Source organism: Acomys minous (genome assembly GCF_964271855.1).
Source record: "Acomys minous genome assembly, chromosome: 10".
Taxonomy (NCBI): Eukaryota; Metazoa; Chordata; class Mammalia; order Rodentia; family Muridae; genus Acomys; species Acomys minous.
Genome location: NC_140491.1, coordinates 7,294,744 through 7,320,107, shown reverse-complemented (window position 1 = coordinate 7,320,107; position 25,364 = coordinate 7,294,744). Strand labels below are relative to the sequence as shown.

At 48.9% G+C, this 25,364-nt stretch overlaps 1 protein-coding gene across 2 annotated transcripts in view; it reads left to right on the top strand.

Annotated features, from left to right (window-relative positions):
• The first annotated feature begins 227 nt into the window (after positions 1-227).
• Positions 228-25,364, top strand: part of KLF3 (KLF transcription factor 3) — a 29,137-nt gene continuing 4,000 nt past the window's right edge. Inside the window, exons 1-5 of one of the 2 annotated variants that reach the window (XM_084799527.1) lie at positions 228-367; positions 14,064-14,160; positions 18,228-18,711; positions 19,266-19,416; positions 24,026-24,186. In XM_084799527.1, the coding sequence (XP_084655653.1) occupies positions 14,104-14,160; positions 18,228-18,711; positions 19,266-19,416; positions 24,026-24,186 (853 nt within the window). In that variant the 5' untranslated portion in view covers positions 228-367; positions 14,064-14,103. Of the gene's footprint in view, positions 368-9,069; positions 9,260-14,063; positions 14,161-18,227; positions 18,712-19,265; positions 19,417-24,025; positions 24,187-25,364 lie in introns of those variants that run through there. The other variant, XM_084799528.1, reaches the window with a different exon arrangement.

The window sequence follows — 25,364 nt, the reverse complement described above, 5'->3', positions numbered from 1 at the left end:
CCAGCCCGGGCGGCTGCGGCGGCTCCCGCTGCCCCTCCCTGACCCTCCCACCCCAGCTCCCAGCCTCTACTTACCCCGCCAGCCCCGGGGAGGCTCGCAGAGCGAGCGGCGCCGGCGTCATGTGACTGCCCAGAGTTGGTGCCAAGGAGCCAGAGGGGAGCCGGGAGCCGAGCCGCGCGGAGCCGCGGCCCGAGCGCAGTGCGAGCGCCTGCCGAGCCGACCCCACCCGCGCGCCCGTACGGTCGCGGTCCCTGTCTCCGACGCCGTCCGGCCGGGAGCGTTTGACCTGCTCGCCCGCGGGGCTCGGGGCGCCAGGGAACGGGGCCTGGGTTTCCCGGCCGCTGCGCTCGGCACCGCTCTTGGCAGAGTAAGTCCCCGCGCCCTCACCTTGCCGTCCTGCACCCCGCTTTGCGCCGCATCTGCTTGCTTTTTTCCCCCCTTCTTGGAGAAAGCAGGACGCGGAGAACGAGTTCGGGGTGCAGTGAGGGCGCCCGCCGGCTTGGGAAAGTGCATCGGAGCCGGGGTGAGGGGGAGGGGATGGCGGTCGGGATCATGGCATAGGGGGACCGGGTGGAGCGGGAGCCCGCGCGCGGGCGGGGCACACCTGTGTGGTCCCCGGCCTCCCGCGCTTGGTTCCCTTTGGAACCCCCCGCGCACCCCGCGTGCGGCCGCGTTGGAGGGAGCTAGGTAGCGGCGAGGCCGCGCTCCTGCTCCTCCCCCTCCCGCCCCGACTTGGGGCTCCCGCCCCCCGCCCGCGCCCCCAGCTGCCTCCCTCCCCAGCAAACTTGGAGCCTAGCCTCCTTCACCCCTGGCGAGAAACTTTGGGGCCTTTGGGACGGAAGCAGCATCCCCTTTTCGGTACCCGGAGCGCGCTAACTGCTGGGTCATTTGGCTTGTAGGGGGAAGGCTGCGGGGGGGGGGGGGTTAGGGGGGACCACGGAGGTTTGGAGAGCCTGCTTTTGGGGACTTGGAGAGAACCTGCCGCAGTGCCTGAAGCAAAGGATTGCAGCGTGGCTAGCTGTGGAGAGCGCCTTCGGTGTTAGGAACCAGGGCCACGTAGGGGCCACGGGACTGTGGTGTGGACAAGGACCCTTGGGACCTACCTAGCTAACATTTCAGAGCGACTAGCTTGGAGGTGGCAGATAAGAGTTGAAATTGTCATATCCATGCCTTTGGTAGATAACAGAAACACTTCTGTAAATTTTACTGTAGGATACAATAGTACTGGTTGAATATAAATGGCTGAATAATTCAGGTTAAATGGACACTGGAAATTGTTCACCTTGTATTACTTCAAAATAAACGCTTTACATGGAGTCTTTGAGATTTTATTCTAAGAGTTTGGGTTTCTTTTTTTTCCTCCAATACTGTCTATAATAGAGTCTGGTGTGTGTGGGAAAGTATGTATTGGTGTTCTGAAGTCATTTAGATTTGGTATCCTGTTACTAAACGAAATTGGGTGAGCATAGGCCAGTTGTTATGAGTATTTTATGCATAAATTTGAGGAGCAATTTTTTTTATAAGTGATTATTCTTGCATGACAACTTGCCCTCACTTCAGGGAAGTCGTCTGGATGGGGGGGAGATCTGTGACATATAAACGTCTTCATAATTTTGCAAGTTATTGGTGTTTTTGAAGAAAGAGCCTTCTGAATTATTCACTTGGCTTAAACGTTCGTCCTGACCTTAATCTGTGAACAGAAAGAATCCTGAAAGAAGAAGATGTTTGGTTAGTGTAAACTCCCTAGAGAAGAGCCGTCTTCTCCTCAGTGGCGGTTGCTGTAGACCATCACTGAAGGTGCACTGGAGAGACCATTGCCAGGCATGAAGGAGCGTACAAGTGTAAGAATAGAGCTGTGAGAATAACAAAGAAAAGTAGTTGCTTGGGTCACAAACCCTTGTGCGATAGAAAACTACACAGCTGTGGAGAAAGCTATTGTCTCTTTGCTGCAAAGTTTCTATATTAAAATCCAATCTTGTTGCTATGGGTACAGAGATGCCTTGCCCCTTCTCCCCCCCCCCCCCCCAGCTTTTTTTTTTTCCTTTTCAACGTGTAGTTATGTCTACATACCAATCTTTAAATCTGATAATGGAAACCTGAGTTAAGTTAAACCATCTTGGCTAACAAAGTATACAGACAAATACTGTGGATGGGACTTCAAGTGTGCCCTTAAGAATACCTTAAGGGGAAAATAGTCACTGGTAGAGTATCTGGTTAAAAGATGGTGCTGCAGTTTATGGATTGCATATCAGTTTTTTGGAGTAAATGAACTGAGTAAAGATCATATTCCCAAAAAAGATGGAGGACCAGTGAGTAGCTAGCTGTGTCTTTCACTACCTTTGAAAAAGAGTGAGATTTTCAAGTGCCTAAACCAATGTCTGTCTTCGAATTTAGCTGTGACTAAAGGAAGCTTGAACTTGTCCAGAGTCCGTTCTGTGGGCTAACCCAGTTGTAACCTGGATTCTTACAACAGTGCTTTCTCTCTGTTTCCTCCAACATGCATGGTGGCTGGCTCAAATCATTATCCCAAGGTAGAAATTTGGTTAGTGTTGGAGGCAACTAGACCATGGCTGAAAGGGACAAAAGGAATCAGGAGGAAGGAGATTTGGATGGTCTCTGCAGCTTGAAGATGATAAAGTGACTTGGGATGTTTACTGTGTGTGGCAGCTCCTATTTGTAAATAGGGCAGGTCCCTTGTATAAAGCTGGTGTTATTATTCACACCCGTAGAACAAACACCTCCACCCCCCTCTTGTTGCTGTCTTAAAAAACTCCAGCTGCTCATGAATATAGGGTCAGGGAGGGCCGGCTAAATGTTTCTCTGTGCTCTCTCTCCAGCACTGCCGGCCGGGCTGTTTCCTGTTCTTTGTTTCAAGGCTGGGGTTTGCGTCATACATTCCAAGTGGCATATGTGTGCTCTTTCCTGTTTCAGGCTGTTTTCTGGTCGATCAGTAGCCTAAACCAGGCCACGGTCCCTGCCCCTAAACTCTGTATCCCCACCCAGGGAGTTATCATGTCTCTGCACTGTGATTGCTTAAGATGCCTATGTTATGTCATAATGAGAAGGCAGTTAACCTTTTTACACACACCCTTTGCTCCACTGTTTATTGGGGAAAATCAATACTTTTTTTTTAACCTTTTAAAACATGTCCTACTGTTAGAATATGGTCCTACTGTTGGGAATTTGATGGGCATTTTGACAAATCTAAAGGAAGCTGTTTGAGCAGTTTCCCTGCAAAGATGGGTAGAGCCATTGTTTTGAGATAGGCACATTGCCCTGAAGCTGTCAATTTTAGATCAGGATTAACACCTGAGTTAAAGATTCAGCATTAGGCAAAAGCTGTGGCCCACCCTAGTTCGTTTTTACTCGGGCTGCCCAAGGTAGGCCCAAGGGGATGGAGAATTTAGTCTTGGTCACCTGGGCAGAGTTGGAAAAAGTCTTGCTTGTTTTGAAGGAGAAATCTCTAGAAAAATTATTCAAGCAAAGCATGACGCATATCCAGGAAAAAAAAAAAAGTCCCAGAGTCATTTCTTGTAGGGATGAAGATTAAACCACAAGAATAACATTTTTAAGGATAAAGACTTTACTATATCCTAGAGTTGGTTTCTAGCCCATTTTAAGAATAAAAATCGTAAGGAAAAGGAGAGCTAAGGACTGATTGGTTTTCTTTAAGAATAGTTTGGAAAATGGTCATCTTCTGTTTTGAATACAAAGGGATGCTTATATTCCTCATGATATCAGTTTTCCAGCCTTTCACTTGTGGCTTCATCCCCCTGGATAAATGGGTTACCTACCTACTGCTATAAGTTGTCTCTCTCTCTGCTCTTGAGAAACTTTTAAAAGGAAGGGTTAGGGTGGGGACTTTTATGTGTCTTTTTTCAAACTTACTTGGGGATTTTCTTTCAAACCTAAAGGAATGATGTACAGTCATGCCTGTAACAGCCAAGAGATGATCAAGTAAAAATCAGGCGTGAGCTGCCAGTATAACCACCCTATCCTGCTGTAGTTACAAAGGGAGTCTATAAAATGATACCAAGTGAAGCAAATACTCCATCTGCCTCATTTGTGAAAGTTACTAGAGCCAAGCAGTTGGCTACTGATATGTTCTTGAGGAATCATGGGAGTCCTAGAGATTCCCAGTAGTGGTTTGGTTTGGTTTCTTTTCTTATTTTCTTTCTTCCTTTCTTCCTTCCTCGCTTGGAACAAAGCAACTTGAGATATTTGCTGACTTGTAGAACAACAAGAGATCCTTTAAGCCGAAGTTCATAAGTCATTCAAATTGAAATAGGTGGGGCTTTTTTGTTGTTGTTGTTGTTTTGTTTTGTTTTTAATTTAATGTAGTTCCAAAGTTGGTAATAGCCCAACTAGATTGGGTAGCCACTCTTGATGAGGCTTCCTCCATGTCATTCTTTCTGCTTGGGTGGGGACAGGGAGGTGGCTCTCATAGGATCAATTAGGGCCTGGTCTGCTCTACCAGAAGTGCTGCAAGCTTCTGAAGGCTGTGTTAAATTGTTAGGGCAGATGTAGTGCTTGGTGGTAGCTATAATTACGAGACATGGGAACAATAGTTTCATCTCTTTACCACATAACTCATCGCGCCTCATTTAACTTCATCCTCTCCAGGTTCTCGCCTTTTCTATTTCCAGATCCTCACTTTTTACTATAAAATGGTGTCCTTCCTCCTCAGTATTTTCTTCCTGGCTTGACCTCCATTTGCATTTTAAAAAAGAGATGGAAGCAGCATTGTTCTTTAAATGGTAGGAATTACATTCATGACAGGACGTTGGGCTTCTTTCTGAGGTGTCTGGTTATCATTGGTCCTCGCTCTTAGGAGGAAAGAAATCCCTGGAGTCTTATAGCCGGGCTACCACCTGGTTTGCTAAGTGACATTTTTCTCCGAGGGGCCTCTGGGAGTGGAGCGAGATGGTCTGGACTGTTCTCGGACTGTCCAGAGCTCAGAGACAGGAAACCAGACAGAGTCTGCCCTGATAAAGGAGAGGGTTGTCTAAGGAGGCAGCCGGGCTCTCCCACCCCACCCCAAACACTCCTTCCTTGAAAGTTAGTAGAAGAAACACTGTGCCGTAGATACTTTGTGACTCAGGACTAGAGGTGAATTCTTCCAAAGCAAAAAGAGAAAGATATATATGTGTCTCCGCTGTGTCCACACCACACCAGCTGAGGACTGTGACCTCTCTAGTGCACCATTAAAGAAGCTGTCCTCTGTGCCTTGTTCTGCGTGTTCCTAGTAAAGTTCTTCGGCAAAACTGGTCCCTGGAGGGTTTGTTGCCGTTGGTGTTGGCAGGCTGAATACATTATCATTTCTTCCCAGCTAAATATTAAGGGGAGGTGTGTGTGTGAAGATGGGGAAAAAAAAAGCTGACTGAGCAGCAATTTTCTGGCCATCCATGCACTCTGAACCCCAGGTCTAGCTTTCCCCAATATCCAGAAAGTGGGTACCCTCCCAGGAGAACCATCTCGGGTCCAGCCTAGTCTGAGACTCTCCAGTTGCCAGTCTTTGAAGGTTTAGGGATCATACAAGTAAATGGCTCCAAGCTGGCATCAACCCCCATCCATGGAGCTCGGCCCAATCCAGGCAGGAAAGAGGGAAAGGAGCCGGCCACCCTGGAGAGCAGCCTGGGATCCTCTCCTGTGGGCCCCCCCCCCCATTCTTTCCAAGAACTGCCTACTGTCTAATCACTGCCACGCACTCCTTTTATCTCTGCCTGTACTTTATACCCTGGCACCTTCAAATCTTTGCACTCCCAAATACTTTGTTTAGCGAGATCAGTTTCCTGGTCCACATCTCCAAACGTGGTGCTTTTTGTCTCCCCCCTAACTAACCCCTTTCAAAGGGTTCACGTCTTGCATTTTAGACGTGCTGGCCTCACTGGCCTCCACCCAGTGCTTCTCCTGGGTTCTTGCCCTTCGTGTTTGTCCTAATATGAGAAGTGTAGTTTGACATCCATCGGCTTGTTCATCTGCCAGCTATTTATTGAGCATGTAGTCACTAGTGGTAATCGCATGCTATATGCAATCATTATCCGGGAGTTAGGCCACAGGATGGAGTGGAGCTGCAGTGAGTGAGCTAACCTGAAAGGGCATTTTGAAATCTTAATTGCTGTTGGATCCTCCCCACGGCACTGCTTACCATGGACCAATGTGCACACCACACCCTCTGTGTTGGGGAGTGACCCCAGGCTGAGGTGATTTCACCCAAAAGTGGCTCCCTCCACCCAGGCTCTGCAGAAGAACAGAAGAGCTCTGGTCTGCAAATGCATGTTTTTAGGCAGGGGGGAGGGGTCTTGGCTGCAGCTCCCACAAGTGTGGCAGAGTCACTTCACTTCTTCCTCTATTTCCTCGTTTCTAAAATGGGGATGAAGACTTGACCCCTCCACCTTTGTAAAGAGTGGCCATGAGGATTTCCGTGTTTACTTGGGTAAAGCTGCCAGTTTTTCTCAGCAGTTTTATGGACCAGTTACAGGTGTGCTGGCTAGCAAGAATAACGCCTAGTTCGGGGCCTTCAGAAAACATGTGTGTTTTATCTTGTGTCCAGGTAGATGCTTGCAAAGAAGGGAGGGGGCACAGGCAGCCAGCACCAGTTGGAAGGGGTTAAAATCATTCCCGCTGGCTAATGTGAGATTGTCACAGGGTTCCATTTTCCCAAGGACCAGTCTCTTCACAGAAGTCACTGTCCCACTCTTAAGAGTGCAGTCCTCTGTCTGTTGGGGCACTTGCGTGCTGTGCCAAGTTGCCAGCCTTGAAGCCAGTGAACCTGAGTTCGAGTCCTGGCACTCCTGCCTGTGTGAACTTGGCAGGTCGTTAAGCCTCGCCCTTTTAAGTATTTTCATTTGTGAAATGACAAGGCAGTTCCCACTCAGGGCATGAGATGACACAGATGAGTAAAGAACAGGACATTCGTCATGAAAGTGGCAGTGACCAGCAGGACAAACGCATCCCATAGCCTTTGTTTTCTTTGGTCAGCAAGACTATCTTCTCTGGTGTTTTTGAGACAGGGTCTCTCGGTGTAGCCTAGGCTGGTTTCTAATTTGTAGGCACTCTGTCTGTTCCCCCTTGTGACCAGCACAGCACTACACCAGGCAGAAGTACCATTAGAAACAAAGCTAAGCAGCTGCCCTAAACCAAATTCATCATCTACGCTGCCTCCTCAAGTCCTATTCTCTCTTACTGCTCTATTTTATATTTCCAGAGCGGTTGCCATGAGGCTTATTTAAAAGACCTCCATGGGTGGATTAAAAAAAAAAAGATAATTGAAGATGATATGGGAAGAACTCGGGAGACTGGATAGACAAGGCTAAGGTTAGGGCCAGGAGCTTTTTAAAGGAAGTTTTGATCACTAATTTCCTGTAGGGCTGGGCCCTCCCTCACCCTTGGAACCTGTTCAGGAACATTTCAAGTGTGCTCAGGAGGAGATGACTGCGGAAGACCTACTCAAGGCTTGGTCGCTTGTAATTAATTATTATTATTGGGGGGAGGGGTTGCTTGTTAGCTCCTTGGGCCTAGCATAGAAACATCTTTGTTTTCATTCTTTGGGAGTGAGAGCCTCCTAAGGTGGGGGCGGCGGGGGCACCTGCCTGGACCCCTTTGGCAGGGGAAGAAAGAGGATACACCTTCCAGCTTGTCTAGGTAAGGGTAGGCCAAGCTGGGTGCAGCAGGGAGCGGTCAGCTGGCCACATAGGGTGCGGAGGGCCTTGAGCCGGTCTTTGAAGAATTAGGAGGATTTAGATAAGCCGGAAGGGGAGGGGGCATTCCACCCTGTTGCCCAGCTTCAGGGCCAAAAATGAACAAAAGCTTGGGCTTGGGCAGGGGGGAGGCAGGCAGGGCCACTTGGAGAGCCAGAGTTGGTTCTGGAAGCGGACTACAAGGCAGCATGACCCCACCCTGGAAGCCCCAGGTTCCCCTGGAGGAGGGACCAGATGAGGTTGGGACTGGCAGCAAGGGGGCTGGGCTGCATTACTGGGTCGGGGACTCCAGAGCGAGGCCTAAGGACCGGGCCCCCCTGGAGCAGTGGTGGAAATGGAGAGAAAAGGGGTGGGGCCGACTTCACAGATGACCTTAGGTTTCCATGGTGACAGAGCAGAAAATAAGGCAAACGGGAGGGAGGGGCCATCTCTTAGAGCAGGGGCTGAGAGGAGGGAGGGGAGGGGGGGGCGGCTTGGGCTAGAGCCTTGTTGCCCAGCAGTGGTTGCAAATGCTTTCGGGTTTGTGTTTACTCTCCAAGGGGAGGGCAGTTTGCCCAGCAGTTTTGTGTGGAAGATGCAGCCCTGAGGTGAACTTCTGTGAGACCCCACGCACCGGGCACACCGGGTGCTGCACCACCCGGACAGTTCTTTCTGGTTATTTTTAAGGCTCCAGCCATCCTTGTTCAGGGTGGAATTTCCAGGAACTGGCTGCAGCCTGGAGCCAGTCAGGTCCCTCCCAGCCTTCCCACTCCCTGCAGGGTGGGGCCCCATGGGTGGAGGCCCAGCAGGGTGGAGTGAGGTGGGTCTCCAGTGATAGGGAGGGCACCTAGTGAGCCAGGCAGATGAGAGGCCATGTGGTCTCACCCAGCCCTTCTGGATTTGATTATATAACGCCTCACAGAGGAGACCAGGCCGGTGAGGGCTTAGGCGAGGCCTCTGGAGCTGTGTGTACACACCAGGATTAAGACACTGTGGGTAGCTTTCAATTTATCTTGGGTTGCTTGCCCTTAAAACTAAAACACGGAATTGTCAAGCAAGCATAAAGGAGGAAAACAAATATGTAACCCAAGTACTAACCAGGTGCCCTTGAATGCGAGGGTTGGCCCAAAGGGCAGCAGTATGGGTCTGGGTAGGCTTACCACAGCCCTGGCCGAGCTGTGGGGCCGGTGGGGACGGTGGAGGGATTCTACTGGGTCCTTACCTTTCCACCTGTCCTTATTTACATGTAAAATCAATTGCTTCACTCGGTCTTTCCGAAGTACAGGGTGTGGGCGGAATCTTATCTGAAGCCATGTCCTGTTTGGACAAGTTGGACTCGCCCTGGCAGCTCTCCATGGGGTGGAGTCGATGGGTGGAGGCAGAAAAGTAAAATTGGGTGGCTTGTTCACAGAGAGGAGAGGGCGGACTGTTTGCTCACTGGATCATTACATCCCATCTGAATCGAAATAATTAACCTCTCTCCCGTTTACAAAACACATGAATGCAAAAATAATTTATGAGAGGCAAAGACTTGGAGGTATCCCGCGGAGTTCTTTTCAGATCAGCAGTGGAAGAGTGAGGTGGGTGAAAAATCCTTGAGTGGTGTGAAAGCTGGCCACCCTTCCAGGTGGGTGCCGGCGCCTGGCTCTTCAGAAGCAAGCCGCGGGCTCGGAGTGCCTGCCCGTCTGTGGGTCTGGCCAGGCCACGACATAGCACTCCCCGCTGGGAGCGCTCCGAGAGTTTGCTACAGAAATGTAAAGAAAGGTTTCTCTGAGAACGGAAGTTCAGCTCCAGGGACGGTGCTAGCCCTCCTGGCCAAGATACACAGCGGGTGCAGATTTTTACCCCCTAAGTTCCTTTGGAGAGCGGGGGTGGGGACCAGTAGCACACTTACTTCCTCTTTTGAACATTAAGACACATGGGAGAGTGGAAAAGGGCACTTGCTGATTGCTCCCTGCTTGGCTGTTTAATCTAGCTGTGTTCTCTACACACCTGGCCCAGGCCTTTGAGGGAAGCAGGTAATTGGGGCAAGCCTTAGGGTCAGGCTGGGCAAAGAGACTGTCGGGCAAGTCTTGCTTTGTCCTCTACAAACCGAGAAGGCTCGAGTCTACACACGCGCGCGCGCGCACACACACACACACACACTTGTACACACACAAACACATGTACACACACATGTACACGCACGCACACACACACCACCTCTTAGGAAACAGTGAGCCTCACAGACAGTGCATGGGCTGCATCGTTTCTAGAAGTCACCTATGATTCGCCAGGCCTCTAGTGTATTCTGTAGTTTTGCATGTAGAAAGGGAGCAGGGATTTTTTATTTAAAACATCACTTTTATGTGAAAATTTGGTTTATCATAGGCCCTTCCCCATAAAATGAGCGAGTTGTTCTAAGTATGGAAAATTGTTTGGATAAAGGTAATTTTCCTATATTGTTGGTTTTTAAACACCCCGACAACTTAATTTTAAAAACAAAAACCTGTTTTGCCCCCATGGCGTGCTGTTTTGGTTTTTGTTTTGTTTTGTTTTGCTTTTTTCCTGCCATTGCTTAATTCAGATTGAGAGTGTTAAGCTAAACAGAACTGATGTAAATGCATGTTTGATTGGAAAACAGAAAAGAAACAACCACATTTGAGGCTTTCTCATCTCTGCGATGCCCACATAAAGTGGTTAATAAGATTCTTCAGCTTGGTTAAAACCCACAAGGTTTTAAAGACCCTGAGGCTGGCACACTCCTATCTGCTGCCAGAGTCTTAAAGCTTCAATGCCAGTTTTAGTGCGCCACCTACTGGTGCTCTTTAGGATTGCTGCCAGTGTGTGGGGGTGGAAAAGACTTGTACAAGCCTTGGTGGTTTCAGAATGCACTCGGGAGGCAGAGGCAGGCGGATTGCTGTGAGTTCAAGGCCAGCCTGGTCTACAAAGTGAGTCCAGGACAGCCAGGGCTACACACAGAGAGACCCTGTCTCGAAAAACCAAAAAAAAAAAAAAAAAAAAAAAAAAAGAATGTGTGTGGTAGTATGCGTTTGTCATTGGCTGGAGCTCTAGGTCAGCCAAGGCTACATAGTGAGAGCCTGTCTGCAAAGAAGGTAATCAAGCTTTTAAAAAAGAACTAACAACCAACAGCTGTAGAGCACCACATAGTCCCTGGGTAATGCCTGCCACCAAGTTTAAAGGCCCTGACTCTTACAGGTCTTAGCTTACTTTTTAGTTAATATGGAGGCACTTTGGTAGTGCTGTAGTCTTTCTTTCCTGATTTAAATATTAACTTCAAGTATGAACAATTGCATGCCGGGCAAGCATTCTGCCAAGAGAGTTGGCACCCCACCCGCTTCCCTGGCTCTTCACCTGAACCCATAAAGCCTAAAGCTGAGGCCTAAGCGGTTGGTACCGAGGAGTTGCTGCTGTTGTCTTGAGCAGGCATCCCTGTCGTGTGCTGATGTGCTCTGTTTTTCTTCCTGTCCTTTCCAGGGTCTCTCCCCGTTGTTATCTTTAACTTTTTAACTGTAGGCCTAAGTGTAAACATCACGCCGTTTATGAAGCCAGCCCCAGCTCCCGACTCTGTTGTGAGTGTAGACTGGCCTTGAACTTGTGGCATCCTCCTGCCTCAGCTTCATCCTGAGGCCTGAGATATAGGCGCGTACCACCACAGAGCTTCCCCTAGAAGCTTTTGTTAACAGTAGACAGTTCCGGGTGTTTATCTCGCTTTATGTATTGTTCCAGGGTTTGAAATGAATCTAGGGGGCTCTGTGTGTGTGTGTGTGTGTGTGTGTGTGTGTGTCTGTCTGTCTGTCTGTCTGTCTGTCTGTCTATGTCTGTCTCTCTGTGTGTCTGTTTGTAGTATGTACCACATATCCAAAAGGCTGTGTGTGTATCCGTTGAGACAGAACTTTAGAGGAAAAAGGTTCCTGAAACTTGAGAAAGTGCTGTGGTCTGCACCCTCCTGCTCCTGAGAGCTGCTGCCTGGGGGCTGGGCTAGGCTGCAGTCTGAGGTCTCTAAGTCAGGTCTCTTGCCTTCCACACCTGGCAATGTGAGAGCCAAGATAACCATCTCGTGGGATAGAGTCCGGAATTCCATTTAAAAAGCGGAGGTGTTGGTGGGAAGGTGCTAAACTGTCTGGCCTTATCAAGGGAAGTAGAAGGTGTCAGCCAGCTTTATGGTCCCTAACAATGCCAGGAGATGCAGGGTAGGGGGCACAGACAGGTCTCAGCCCCACCTGTGTATGCAGCTGCTTGATTTGGACTGGTTCTTAGATGCCAAGACACAAACGGGTTTCTTCCTAATAAGATCACTGATTTTTCTAATGTCAATTTGTTTTTGCTGTTGAGGGTCATGACACCATGGCCTTGGGCAGCCTGGTGTGGAGTTGTGTTTTTGGATTATTACACACCTTAGCGGTATAGGACAGTTGTCAGGGCCTTGTGTTGGTGGTGGAATTTACATGTTGCCGGGAAGATCAAAGGAGGTTCCGTTGAGGTGCTGCAGGACAAGAGCCAGCTGTTACCATGTCCGTATGTGTATTTGATGCTGTCTTTGTGTCACAGCTAGAGCACATGTGCAGTAGACTCCAAAGTGCAGTTATAGGGCTGTCCAGGTGGGACAGTCTCCATACCAAGGTGGAAGATGCAAAGACTCTAGAACCTGGGACTTCTTTTACAGGTTTTACTTTTAATTGAAGTTATGTGTCTCTGTGGGTATATGCAGGTACCCACGGAGGCCAGGAGAGGGCATTGGGTCCCCTAGGCCTGAAGTTATGGGTGCTTGTGAGCCACCCAACATGGGTGCAAGGAACCAAACTCTAGGCTGATGCAAGAGAGGTGTGTGTTCTTAACCACTGAGCCATCTCTGCAGCCTCCATAGGGTTTTTAATTTTTTGAGACAGGATCTTGCTGTGTAGCCCAGGCTGGCCTCAAGCTTGTGGGGAGTCCTCCTCCCCCTGTCTCCCTAGTGCTTGAGATCACAGGCATGCTGCTTCCTCGGGACAAACTTGCTCACTTTGCCTCCTGAGCCAGGGTGACCTTGCCTTGAGTCAAATCCCTAAGCGTGTAAACCAAGTTGGGACAGTAAGGATCCAGTGCAGTTGTGTGAAGTCTGTGTAGCAGCCTGCCAGGGCCTCTTCTGTGCAGCAGATTGTGATTTCAGAAGCAAGACAGGCTCAAGGTAGGCCTTGCCTTTATGTTAAGGTGACAGCAAGCTAATATAGAAACCATGTCTAGAAAACTCTGTGTGTGTGTGTGTGTGTGTGTGTGTGTGTGTGTGTGTGTATGTATAGGGCATGTCTCAAGATCCAAGTGGACTTTTCTCAAAGAAAAATATAAATGGCAATTAACGATGAAAAGGATTCAGGTTCAGTAATGGTTAACTCAAAGAGAAACAATGTATCATTTAGGGAACATCAAAATGGAAGTAGAGAGTTCTTCTTTAGAGCATTTGTCATACAAATTGAGCTGTGTACAACACAAGTACAAAAAGTGGCTGGGCGTGGTGGCTCACACCTTTTAATCCCAGCACTTGGGAGGCAGAGGCAGGCAGATCGCTGTGAGTTCGAGGCCAGCCTGGTCTACATAGCTACTCCAGGACAGCCAAGGCTACACAGAGAAACCCTGTGTGTGTGGGGGATGTGTCTGTGATATTTCTAGTGGTGAGCATTTTGGAAACATAAGGGTCCAACAGTGTTTTCATTGTTTCATTAGAGAGAGAGAGACAGAGGGAGGGAGGGAGGGAGGGAGGGAGAGAAGGAGGGAGGGAGGGAGGGAGGGAGGGAGAGAGAGAGAGAGAGACTCACTTTGTAGATCGGGCTGACCTCAAACTCAATAGAGATCCCCCTGCCTCTGCCTTCTGGGAATGTCGGGATTAAAGGAATGCTTGGAGAAAGGTGACAATTTAAGCTGACCATCTCACAGAGCAGCGTGGCTTGGTGGTTTGAGTCCATACTCATTACAAAAAGAAAGCATTTTTTAGTAAAGAATTAAGTGACCATATAGGCACGGAGCAGTGCGTGCATGGCATTCAAGGCTTACGAGGGTTAGAACCCGCATCTGTGATGGTTGCCTCCGCTTTCTTCTGTGGTGACCCTGAGGGGGAGCGTCTGCTGAGCTGCCCGGCAATGCCATGCTGGGTTTCCTGCCAGAAGAGGCTGCACATACTGTTCCAGAGATGTCAGAGTGTGTGTAGTTGAGTTAGGCCGCTTCCATTTAGTCCTGCCTGCGAGGCCTGGTTTGAATTATATGAAAGGGTGTCTTTCGAATTAGATGAGGGGAGCCATTCTGGCCACTCTGGAGATAAAGGGGAAGAAGAGTGGAGCGAAACGGAAAAGGGCTGCTTTAGTTTATGTGACCTCGGTACTAAGACTTTGGTATGTTGTTTTGTTTTTCTAGGCCAAACACCAGAACACCTTAGAAAGGCTTAAGTAAAAGAATGCTCATGTTTGACCCAGTCCCTGTCAAGCAAGAGGCCATGGACCCTGTCTCGGTGGTAAGTTTCCCCAAACTGAACAACCCTTTTTAACTGATAACATTGTGCGTTGTGTTGTTTCCTAAAGCGCTTCTTATTTGGCAGGTGGCATTTCTCAAAGCCCTCCTTCCGCCCTGTAATAAACGAGGTGCCACTCTCCTGTCCTTAGCCCGTATTCCCCACGCCCCCTAGGTACGGTCAACCACGGGCCGATCTGTTCACAATGAAAATAAGTTCACAAACGTATGTGTAAAATACATTGAGAATGAAGTAATTAAAAAACATTGACGGAAGCCATATGGGGCTGTGGCTCTATGAGGGATGACCGAGGAAAGCCAGCCGCAGAAGGGACTTGGCAGTGAGACCAGAGCCCTATTTCTCTTGGAAGTGTGCGTGGCTGGGTGGGAATTGCATCCGTGGTTTTTTTCTAAGCCTTGGTGCGACATTGTCCCCTCTTGTGAGCCAGGTCGTCGTGTGCTAGGCCACCAGGGGACTAAGACTGAGTCCAGGTGTTTGTGTAGGTCCAGCCCTAGTGCTGGGAGACAAGACGTAGGTGACAAAGAGGTCCCTGAGGAGTTTTCAAGGCAGGAGCAGTTTGACCACGAGAGGATGCGGTTTAGTGGGGGTACTGACTAACAAGGCAGCGCTCCCGGGCCGGCTTGCTCTTTTCTTCCATGGGACTGGAAAATATTCACAAGGAGGGGGAAAAAAATAATCTTGGCCTGGCTGTGTATCCGAAGGTTGGGAACGGCGCTTGCAAAATTAGATCATCCTTCTGCACTGGCTGCGCAAGCTCCTGCCAGAAATGCTTACACAAGAGACAGGGTCGCTCCAAGGTGCTTGGAACCCAGTTATTATGCATATTAATTACTAAGCCAGTGAAGTATTTATTATTGTCTGTGAGGAAAAGCTAAGTGAGAGCATCTTCAAGGGAAGAACAATGCTGCTCAATCGCCGGATAATGCAGCTGTCACAAGCCTGGATGTAATAACCGAGCCATTAAAATTATATTCGTCACAAAAATGGGCTTTTCCTCCAAGACAGTGGTTCTCAGGCTCTGGGTCTGGACCCCTCTGAGGGTCACGTTCCAGACATATCCTGCATGTCATATATTAACATTAAGATTCATGACAGCTAACGTACAGTTCTGAAGTAGCAATGAGATCGTTTTATGGTTGGGGGATCACCACACACGAGGAACTGTATTAAAGGGTCCCAGCGTGAGGAAGGTTAAGAACCACAGTGCCAAGGCTCTACCGTCCTGCGTTGGCCCCCTTCTCAGTTGTTGCATGACTCCCTTCTAGGAAAATGAAAGCTAAAAGATAGCCACGTTTGTATGTCCAGTTTGTAACTGGAGATTATAATGTTTATAAATGGTGCATGGCCATCGGTGACACATTTGACTGATACCCATCCAGTGTTCTTAGTCAAGCATGAAAATACAGCTCACGAACCCAACTGCAGCTAACATGAGACCCACATTGCCACATTGCTAAGTGCAAGAAGAACGCGCCTAACTGTAGGGAGGGGCAATAAAAATGTCCTTCCAATTGGCTCGCTGGCAAGTCTGGGAGTTTTCTCTAAGGCTACACAGAGATACCCTATCTCAAAAACAAAAACAAACAAAATCCTTTTAATCTTTCTCGAAACTCCCTTTGAAGTCCATTTTTCTTTTTCTTTTCTGGTGAATCTTTGTCACCCAGCAGACCCCTTATACTTGGAAAAAGTCCTTAAACCAGTCACTTCCTGAGCTCTGTCCCAACAGAACCCTTGGTGGTTTGCCCGGGCCAGGTGGACAGAAAGCCTTCTGTTCGCCTCAGCATTTGCCGAGCCCAGAGCAAGTGTTTATGAACGAGCCACGCCTTCTGCCTTCCTGTGCCCGGAGCCCCACCTGCGGGCTGAGGACTCCTGCTTAGCCCGTCACAGATGCCCCTTGTTTTCATGTTCACCAGCGGTAGAGACTTCCTGTTCCTGTCAGTTGTCCCACCCACTTACTGTCTTGCGAGGAGAGCTCTCCAAAGCTGTCTTTAATAAAATACGAAACTCTCTCTCGCTGCAGAAAGTACTAGTGAGGCCTCCAGGAGAGTGTTCAAGCCCCGGCCGCCCCTCCTCTTTCCCAACCCTCTTACCCCATCCACAAGACTTAGAACTATTGTCCTTACCCCTAGCCTTCCCAGGACGGAAGACCTGCAGAAAGCGGGTTAATTCACCCCAGACATCCATGGAGAACTAACCACAGCATCCGTGAATGCATACACACACCAAAGGTGTGGACACCCCGGTGTGCACGTCTCAACAGGGGAATGTTGAACTCAGGGCTGGCGGTGGAGCTGATAGGCCCTTGTCTGTGTCCTCGTCTTTGGACAGCTGTGTTGCTGGAGATGGGCTGGAGGGGACATTGGGGGTCTTCTCCGTGCCTGTCAATGGCCAGAGAATTTTCTGTTCCAACACGTGGCTCCATCCAGTGTGTATTTGGGACCTGCTGAGCCGCACCTGTGCACTTCTGTCTTGGAAGCTAGGAGTGGTCTAGACCAGAGCGGAAGTAACTTAGTCACACCTGGTGTGCATCACTTTTTACACTGTGTGTGCCAGGTAGGTGCCAGCCACTGCAGTGGGCTGTGTGCTCCGCCCAAATGCTGAAAGTAAACTTGGCTTAGAGAAGACTCCCAGACTTGCTAGTGAGCCAGTTGGAAGGACCACATTTCTTTGCCCTTTTGTGAGGCAGATGAACTGGAAATAGTTACTTATGTACTTGGGGTTAAGTGTCTGTCCCTGCCTGGGACTTTGAAATAGACGCGCAGGCAGTCTAGTGAACAGGATCCTTCATTTATACTAAGGGTATATAAAAATGCACAGTGTGTATTAAACTCCACTTGATGCGTGGCTTTCCCCCCCCTCCCTTGATGGCTTGGAGAACCCTGAGGATATTATTAAATTTGCAGATTCCCCCAGGTTCTGCCTGAATTCCCACTTGTCTTAAATCCATGCCAGTGGCAGCAGTGAAAGTATGTCCTCACTCCGCTCCCTCCTCAGCTGCCAGTGACTGTGGGCCTTAAAATCTAGGTCAGTGGGAGGTCTCAGAAGAACAGGGCTGAAAATAAGGTAGGCGCCGCCTTACAGTGGAGAAACACGTCGCTGCCCGCTGTCTGTTTCACGAAGGCCTGCCTCCACTAGAACTATATCCTTCGGAGAACTAAAACATGTGAAAATTCTCCCTGGAAATCCTCTTTGTGTGTAATGTCTGATTTTTTTTTTTTTTTAGTGAGCCTTGTTCTTCTTTTAATAATGCCTATTTTAATTAATTTTAAATACGCTTAATGCTTGTGTTGCTGTATAAATTGGACCTCTTGCCTTGTGTTATTACTTGGGTGGTTGTGGCCAGTTCTAAAGAAAGATAGGGCTGCTTATTGCTGGCGCAGACCAACGCTTGGGAGGCAGAGGCAGGAGGATTGCTACAAGTTCAGAGAAGAGGGAGGAGAGCACAAAGATTGTCGTTTTTCAACCCTCCACCCCTAGCCGAAAGCCGACGCCAGAGCCTTGAGTCTTGTACTTCCGGGCTTTTCCTTTGCGTAGTTCTGCAGTTGGTGGTGGTGGTCTTTGCGTCCTTCAGCTGAGCCTCTGCTCTTTATCTCTGTCCTTTAGGGCTTGGCTAGAAAGGCGGCAGTGTTTGCCACCTTAGGAGGCTGCTCACCTAGCCGCTCAAAACCTGAATTCCTAACAGTGTGCCTAGCCAGCCTTGTGTGCACCGTGATCGTAGAGAAGCCATGTTTGGAGTCTGGCAGCCCGCAGTGTCCATCTCCTGCATAAATGGCAGGGCAAGCCGATGTGTCATGAATTAGGTTGTGGTGATTATGTAGGTTGTCTTGTGTTTTCACCTCAGCCTTCCGGAAGAGGGCTACTCAGTACCACTGTGACAAGATTCTCCCCATCCCCGAGCAAGTACGCCCAGCCCAGTAACCTTAATTTCTAGCATTTGCTAAGCCATCTTTGCTATACCTTTTGAGGGATCATGTATCTCTAGATGTAAAGTATACTGTTTTGGTTTTTTTTTTTCTTCACACTTTTCCTTTTTTTCTCATTTCTGATAGTCCTACCCATCGAATTACATAGAATCGATGAAGCCTAGCAAATATGGGGTCATTTACTCCACGCCGTTACCTGACAAGTTCTTCCAGACCCCAGAAGGCCTTACTCACGGGATACAGATGGAGCCAGTGGACCTCACTGTGAACAAGCGGGGCTCCCCACCCTCCGCCGGCAGCTCCCCTTCCTCCCTGAAATTTCCGTCTCATCGGAGAGCATCGCCCGGGCTGAGCATGCCATCCTCCAGCCCGCCCATTAAGAAGTACTCACCCCCTTCTCCTGGCGTGCAGCCCTTCGGGGTGCCACTGTCCATGCCGCCGGTGATGGCGGCTGCGCTGTCCAGACACGGAATCCGCAGCCCGGGCATCCTCCCTGTCATACAGCCTGTTGTTGTGCAGCCCGTCCCTTTTATGTACACCAGCCACCTCCAGCAGCCACTCATGGTCTCCTTGTCGGAAGAGATGGACAATTCAAACAGTAGCATGCAAGGTAAATCCTGCCGTGTTGCCTACGCCCGGCACCTGCTTTTCCCACCAGGACTCTGGTGAGGATACTAGGCAGAGCTGTTGTACCCTCAAGCGGATGGCCTGGCCTGGCCTGGCCAGTTCTTTGTTTTTGTTTTGAAGTGTTGGTATTGAGAGAGCATCCAATAATTAGTTACTTTCACAGTGTATTTTATACTTTGATTTACCAAGTACCGATGTGGTCCTGGGCACAAAAGGGACTTAAGTACTTTCTGATCATGGTGTTAATTAATGGCTCTTAAAAGCCACCAACCATAGGCAGGGAACTATGGGGATAGCCAGATTTTGTACTGAAGAATCATCTTGAAGTGCAGGGCCTTCTTTCTGTCTGCTTCAAAAGAAGTGAGGGTAACTCAGAAATAACCCTTGCCAGAGAAGGAAAAAAAAAAAAAAGAAAGAAAGAAAGAAAGAAATACAGGTACAAAACTGTAGTAGTTAAAAGCCATGCAGTGAGTGAACTTTTACAAGCTGAAGTTGGTACATTGCATGTAGAATGATTTTTCTATTTTTATTTTTTAGTACCTGTAATTGAATCATATGAGAAGCCCATATTACAGAAAAAAATTAAAACGGAACCTGGAATTGAACCACAGAGGACAGACTATTACCCTGAAGAAATGTCACCCCCTTTAATGAACTCAGTGTCCCCCCCGCAAGCACTGTTGCAAGAGTAAGTATACCTAGCATACCTGGCGTTTTAGTAGTGGCGTGCACCTGGGGACCTGGAATAAAGCAAACATGTGATGTGCTGTAGGTGACCGGGGACATCCTGTATTGTGTGGCGCCACTGAGTGGTGCCTCAGTAACAGTGGTCAAGACAATCTTGAAGAACTGCATGAGCCACACCTACAGCAGTTGTGTCAACTTCAGTGAGGGGGTCCCCCAAGGTGACCACGGGAATCTTTTTTTTCCTTTTTCCATTCATCTGGGATATTGCGTATATAGTATTTTTTATGAAGATTGGATTTAATGTTCACATCAGCTCGAATACCAAAAGGTCTTCACGTGTCAAACAGAATCCAGCCCCTCCTCACAGTTGTCGCTTCTAATGCAGTATATATAGTGTGGTCTAATTACTGAAAATGTCTTTTATTAAAATCTTCTGACCAGCCACAGTGCTGGCCTCAGAAGGCTCACCGTGCAGCTCGGAGAAACTCGGTGCCGAGGGAAGAAATCTTTATGTTGAGTTTAATCACAGCTGCCCAGGAAGCCTCTCGTCACTTGCAGAGCTGCTCTGCCTGGCCTTGGCCAGCATCTGAGCATGTGCTCGGACAGGATGGTTAAGTCCCAGCATTCCTGGGTTGACCGCTAGTCTCTGAGATGATGGCTTGGCCCCGGGCGCTGTGCTCCAGCACGCTTGGGACTGTGGGCTCTCTCACCGCCTACATCTTCTGCTTTTGTTCTTTGATTGTAATTACTCTCGTATCCTCTCTGTGCTATGATGCTTATGCCCTGGTTCCGGTGGACAGCCTCAGTGGCCACAGCCAGGGCCTTTTCAGGGCCCCTCCCAGCGTCCTCCCACGCCACCTTCTCTCCGGCTTCAGTAAATGTGTTGCCCACCTCTCCTGCCTCACCTTCTCCCCTCTCGTCACACAACTCAACAGTAGAGTACGAGTTCTCTGGCTTCCCAGAAGCTGTGTCTGCAGTCATGCCCGCCTCTGGCTTTCATAATGGTTCATGTGTGACCTTACCACTCCTTTTAGTCTAGGGATGATGGCATATATGTGTCATCATATATAGTCCCTAACAGGTCAGGAGGGGGGCTCTTCTGCCCAAGTGCAACATCAGGCAAGGGAAGTATCTTAGAGGCCTGTGCGTTCAGTTTTCACAGTTGCATAGTGCTTCTGCTTACCAGTTCAGTTGTGGCGCGCGCGCGCGCGCGTGTGTGTGTGTGTGTGTGTGTGTGTGTGTGTGTGTGTTTTAAAGACAGAGTCTTGGCGGGTAGCCCAGGCTGACCTCATGCTTGTGACCCACCTGCTTGTCCTCCTGAGGACCTGGGTTGCAAGCGCAAACCATTGTGCTGTGAGCCGCCCTGTGGTTGCTGGGAACTGAACTCAGGACCTCTGGAAGAGCAGACAGTGCTCTTAACCACTGAGCCATCTCTCCAGCCCCCACACCATCCCCAAGTGTTTCATATCAGCTCTTTTATTCAGAGCAAATAGAGAACTGATGTGCACCCTAACACACCCCAGTCCCACTCCTGGCCGCGGGGGACTTGCTTTGAACTCCTGAGTCTGTTCGGGTGTTCTCCCTGTGTTAGCTGAGCAATGGCAAAGGGCTGGTCTGAAGTCTTAAGTTACAAGTTAACATGTGAGAGGTCACAGTCTCTCATTCTTTAAATACTGCTTAAAAGAAAGTATTGTTTCCAGCCAGTTGTAGCCTGTGCCTGTGACTCCAGCATTTGGGAGGTAGAGGAAGGAGGGTAGGGAATTTAGGCCAGCCTGGGCTACATAAGACATTGCCTAAAAAAAAAAATGTTTTTCCTTCCCTGTTGAAAGTAATATTCCTTTAGTGCTCTCACTACTAGAGGCTTTAAATGCTTTGTGAGTAATGTGTTTTTTTAATGCTGACCTAAGATGCATTTTTCTCCAAAAAAAAAAAAAAACCCAAAACCCAAACTGTAGATTAGGCACAGTGGAACAAGCACGCTCGGTAATTCTTTCGCAGATGGGATTAAGTAATGTCTTGGAGTAGGCCCAGCAGCAGCCCACATAGGACACATTAGCCAGGAAAGACTCACTCGATGCCAAGTGCCTAGCACACTGCCGTGAGACTGGCCCCCAGCCACACCAGCCTTTGAACGCCTTGCTGCCCAGGCGCGGGCTTCCCGTTTGGAGAGCTATCTGCTTGATCCAGAGTTACAGCCTTAGGGTCACTTTTAGATGCCTTCAAAAGCATAGCAAGGAAATGCCATTCCACGTGTGTTTACCCCTGTGAGGCTGCACTCAGAGCAGGAACCAGGAGGGGTCACGAGAACACAACGTGGGAAGGCCTAATTTAACTGAAAGGGGGCATCTGGTACACAGTGGCTGGTCTATGGTAGTGCGATCCCAAAGGATGTCTTTAAAAATGAAGACTGGTTCCCAACCATAACCCTTCATCTCCCTCTGACTCTAGCCCGTACCATCACACCATTCCTTTTCTTTTTCTTTTTTAATTTCTTTCTTAATCTTTTTTATTTTGTGTATGTATTTTATGTTCACCTGCATTCCAGAAGAGGGCATTAGAAGGTATAGATGGCTGTGAACCACCATGTGGTTGCTGGGAATTGAACTCAGGACCTCTGGGAGAGCAGACAGTGCTCTTAACCTCTGAGCCATCTCTCCAGCCCCTCACCATTCCTTTTCCTATAGACACCAGAGTAGCTTTGGAACATCCAGAAAACCTCACATGAAATTAGACAACTCTAGAGTGCAGCAGGAAGGGGGACTTCTGAACTCGGGGTACTAGTGATTTCCCGTTAGTCCCTTGGCCTCTGGCACAGACACTGTCTTGTGGCTCTCCTGGTGCTCACTGACAGACATCGTCTCACACTGTCCTCATCCATAGCAGCTTTTTCAGCTGGGAGCATTAACACCCTCACTTCACAGAGTAAACTGAGGCAGAGATGGCCGGTGACAGCTGACACTGGGGAAAGCAGTCGTAATTACCGTGCTGAGATGATTCTCAGCCCACACCACAGAACCCAGTTGTTGGACGAAATTTCCGAAGCCGTTTGGCATGGCTTCTGCCTGTGTTGCAGACATGTAAGCCCAGAACCTTCCCCAAAGTAAAGAGGGAAAAAAAGAGAACTTACCTTAACAAGAAAAACCCAAGTAAACCTTATTCTCCATTGTCTTTTTCCCAATTAAAAAAACTCATGTGAGATGGAAGTTTGAGTCTCCTGGCCCCGCCCTCGCTGCTTGGTGTTCATTTTTTCTGTGCGTCTGAATCTTAGTTTATCTGTCTATATTCCACTCCCAGGTGGAAGATAGAAAAGTCACGTAAAACGAACTCACCTTTTATTATTTCACTGGCCACCTCTTAACACACCCCAGCCCCCCCAGATTGTGTGTGTGTGTTCAATTTTTTTGAGCTTCCAAAATTGTATTGCAGGCTCTCCTTAATGACAAAACTTCATTTATGTTAATCTCAGAAACTTGAAGTGGTCCTTAACCAAGTTCTTTTTATTACCCTTTTACTATCTCCTTTTGTTTTGCTTTGTTTTTGTTTTTGTTTTTTTAATCCGCTCCCACACAGGAAACATTCCTGCATCATTCATAATAGTTTAGAGCCCAGAGATTGACACTGACTTCCTCATAGTCAGAGGCCAGCTGCATATGCCCATGAGAGGGGAATGGGCACATTGGAACTTTCTCGAGTGACTTGGCAGTCAACAGGAAAGGGTTGCAAGACTGCCACACCTTTTCCCATCTGCCCTTCAGTCAGCTTCCTTTTCCAGGATGGAAACAGTTCACAGTAATGTTGAGCGGGTGTGGCTTAGGAACTCTTGGGCAGATGTGAGAGAGGTTGAGGCAGGGAGGGCGTCAGGTGCCCCTACCCCCTACCCCCACCTCACCAATGAGCGCTCCTTCCTGCCAGAGCCACAGTGGCACCTAAAGATGGCTCGTAAGACAGCAATGACAGAGGCTCCCTTTCATAGAGCCAGCCGGCTTCCGAGAATCACGTGTGAACCCTCGATCATTAAAAAAGACGTTGAGAGAAAGGACAGAATTTAGCTCAGTCGAGCAGTGTGTTTGCCTGAGAAGTAGGGATTTGACTGTTTTATACATTTTTCCCTTCGAGAAAGATGAGACCCAGACAGCCTGTGGGAAACCCAGTGCTGTGCTAAGAGGTGCTAAGAAGGAACAGTCGCGAACGCCAGAGAGCCTCTCCTAGCACGCGGCACTCCCTCGAGCGCCTTGCGTCGCGCCTAACCTTCTTGCTGTCATTACTTATCTCCATGTCTGTCTCCCCCTAGAGTGTGAGCTCCTCGAGGGCAGGAACCCTGTTTTTATTCATCTTTGTGTCCCGGTGCCAAGCACAGTGCCTGGCTCATGGTAGGTGCTCGCTACATGTTTGTTGAATGAATATAGCAGTGCTTCGTGGGTTGAGCAGCTAATTCTTTTTTTATTATTATTACTATATTATTATTATTATTACTCTTGTTTTGTTGTTTTGTTGGGGGGTTCTTGTTTGTTTTTGCCCTATGTCGTAAATGCTTTTTATTTTCAGTAGACTGAAGGAAAAGAAGCGCCTTCATTCACTCAATGTTTTACATTTAACCTTGGCTTCGATAGGAACCACCCTTCGGTCATAGTGCAGCCAGGGAAGAGACCCCTCCCTGTGGAATCCCCGGACACCCAACGGAAGCGGAGGATACACAGATGTGACTACGACGGATGCAACAAAGTCTACACGAAGAGCTCACACTTGAAAGCACACAGAAGAACTCACACCGGTAAGAGAGGCGTCAGTGCACCCCGCTGGGGCCCTTGGGGAGGAGCTGTGTGCGTGGTTGAAGTCGGCCGGTCTGGCCTTCTGAGCGGGGTGCAGCTTGAGTGCCCCACTCTGATCTGGTGTTGCAAACACTCTGAGGAGGAAGAGGCGCTGCAGAGGAGGAACCTGCAGGCGAGGGGCTCCCAAAGAGCAGTGGCAGGTCACCCCATAAATCATCCGCTGGGCGTGGATGGGCCCCAGGGGGTGGAGCCTCGCCTTGTGTTGTCCAGCCTAAAACTAAAACAGAATTGAGTAGTTGGGTTCAGACAAAGGTGTGTGTGGGCTGAAGGTACAGCACAGAAATCCCGATGCCTATGCCAAGGGTTCTAGGAACAAGGCTGTCTATAGGCCAGGTGTCCCTGACTGCAAAACTGTAGGCGATTAGCGTTATGTTTTGCATAAACAGAAGGAGGTATCTTGAAGATAAGGCGAGTCGGAGCACAAGTGACTTGTTTTATGTGTGCTTTCTACACCTGGCCTGAAGATAACTTTAGTTAGAGGACACTTTTCTAACTCTGAGCGTTGACATGATGCCAAGGGGACCATCTGCTGTTATGAACGGCTCATGCATGTGAGAGAGATCTCGAGTTCTCCAGGGGTCGCCACCCATAGGTTGAGAACCATTGTTTTAGAGTAGTCTGAAGTTTGTGTTGAGGGTGGCCAACTTGCTTACCGACTTAACTACAGTGAGATCACCACTAAGCACTGTTCATCTCTGAGGGAATTCATGCTTGCTCTCACTGGACTTCCCCACAAGGGCCGTCTGTTCCTCACAGGGGAGTGAGGAGTTGGCCTACAGGGAGGGCTATGGAAGCCTGGTTTCTGAGAGGTGGAGTGAACATAGGGGCTTGAAGCACTGTATTTGGCATTCTCCTGTCAGGGGCTAAATGAGAAAGTGGGCTACTGGATTCTTTAACAGGTATTTTTCGTTGATAGGGACTCTGTAGTTTTAGCGAACTGTGGGAAAGCGTGAGAAAAACCCACACACTCCCAGTGGGCTTATGAAGTGCATGGGACGAACCGTACAGGAAGGCTTAGGGCCTGCACATCTGTGTTTACAGAACCCCATGCCCCATGCTGGCCCCTCAGAACGGCCCTTCCTGTCCTAAGAGCTCTTTAAAACCCCACTCCTGGCTCCTT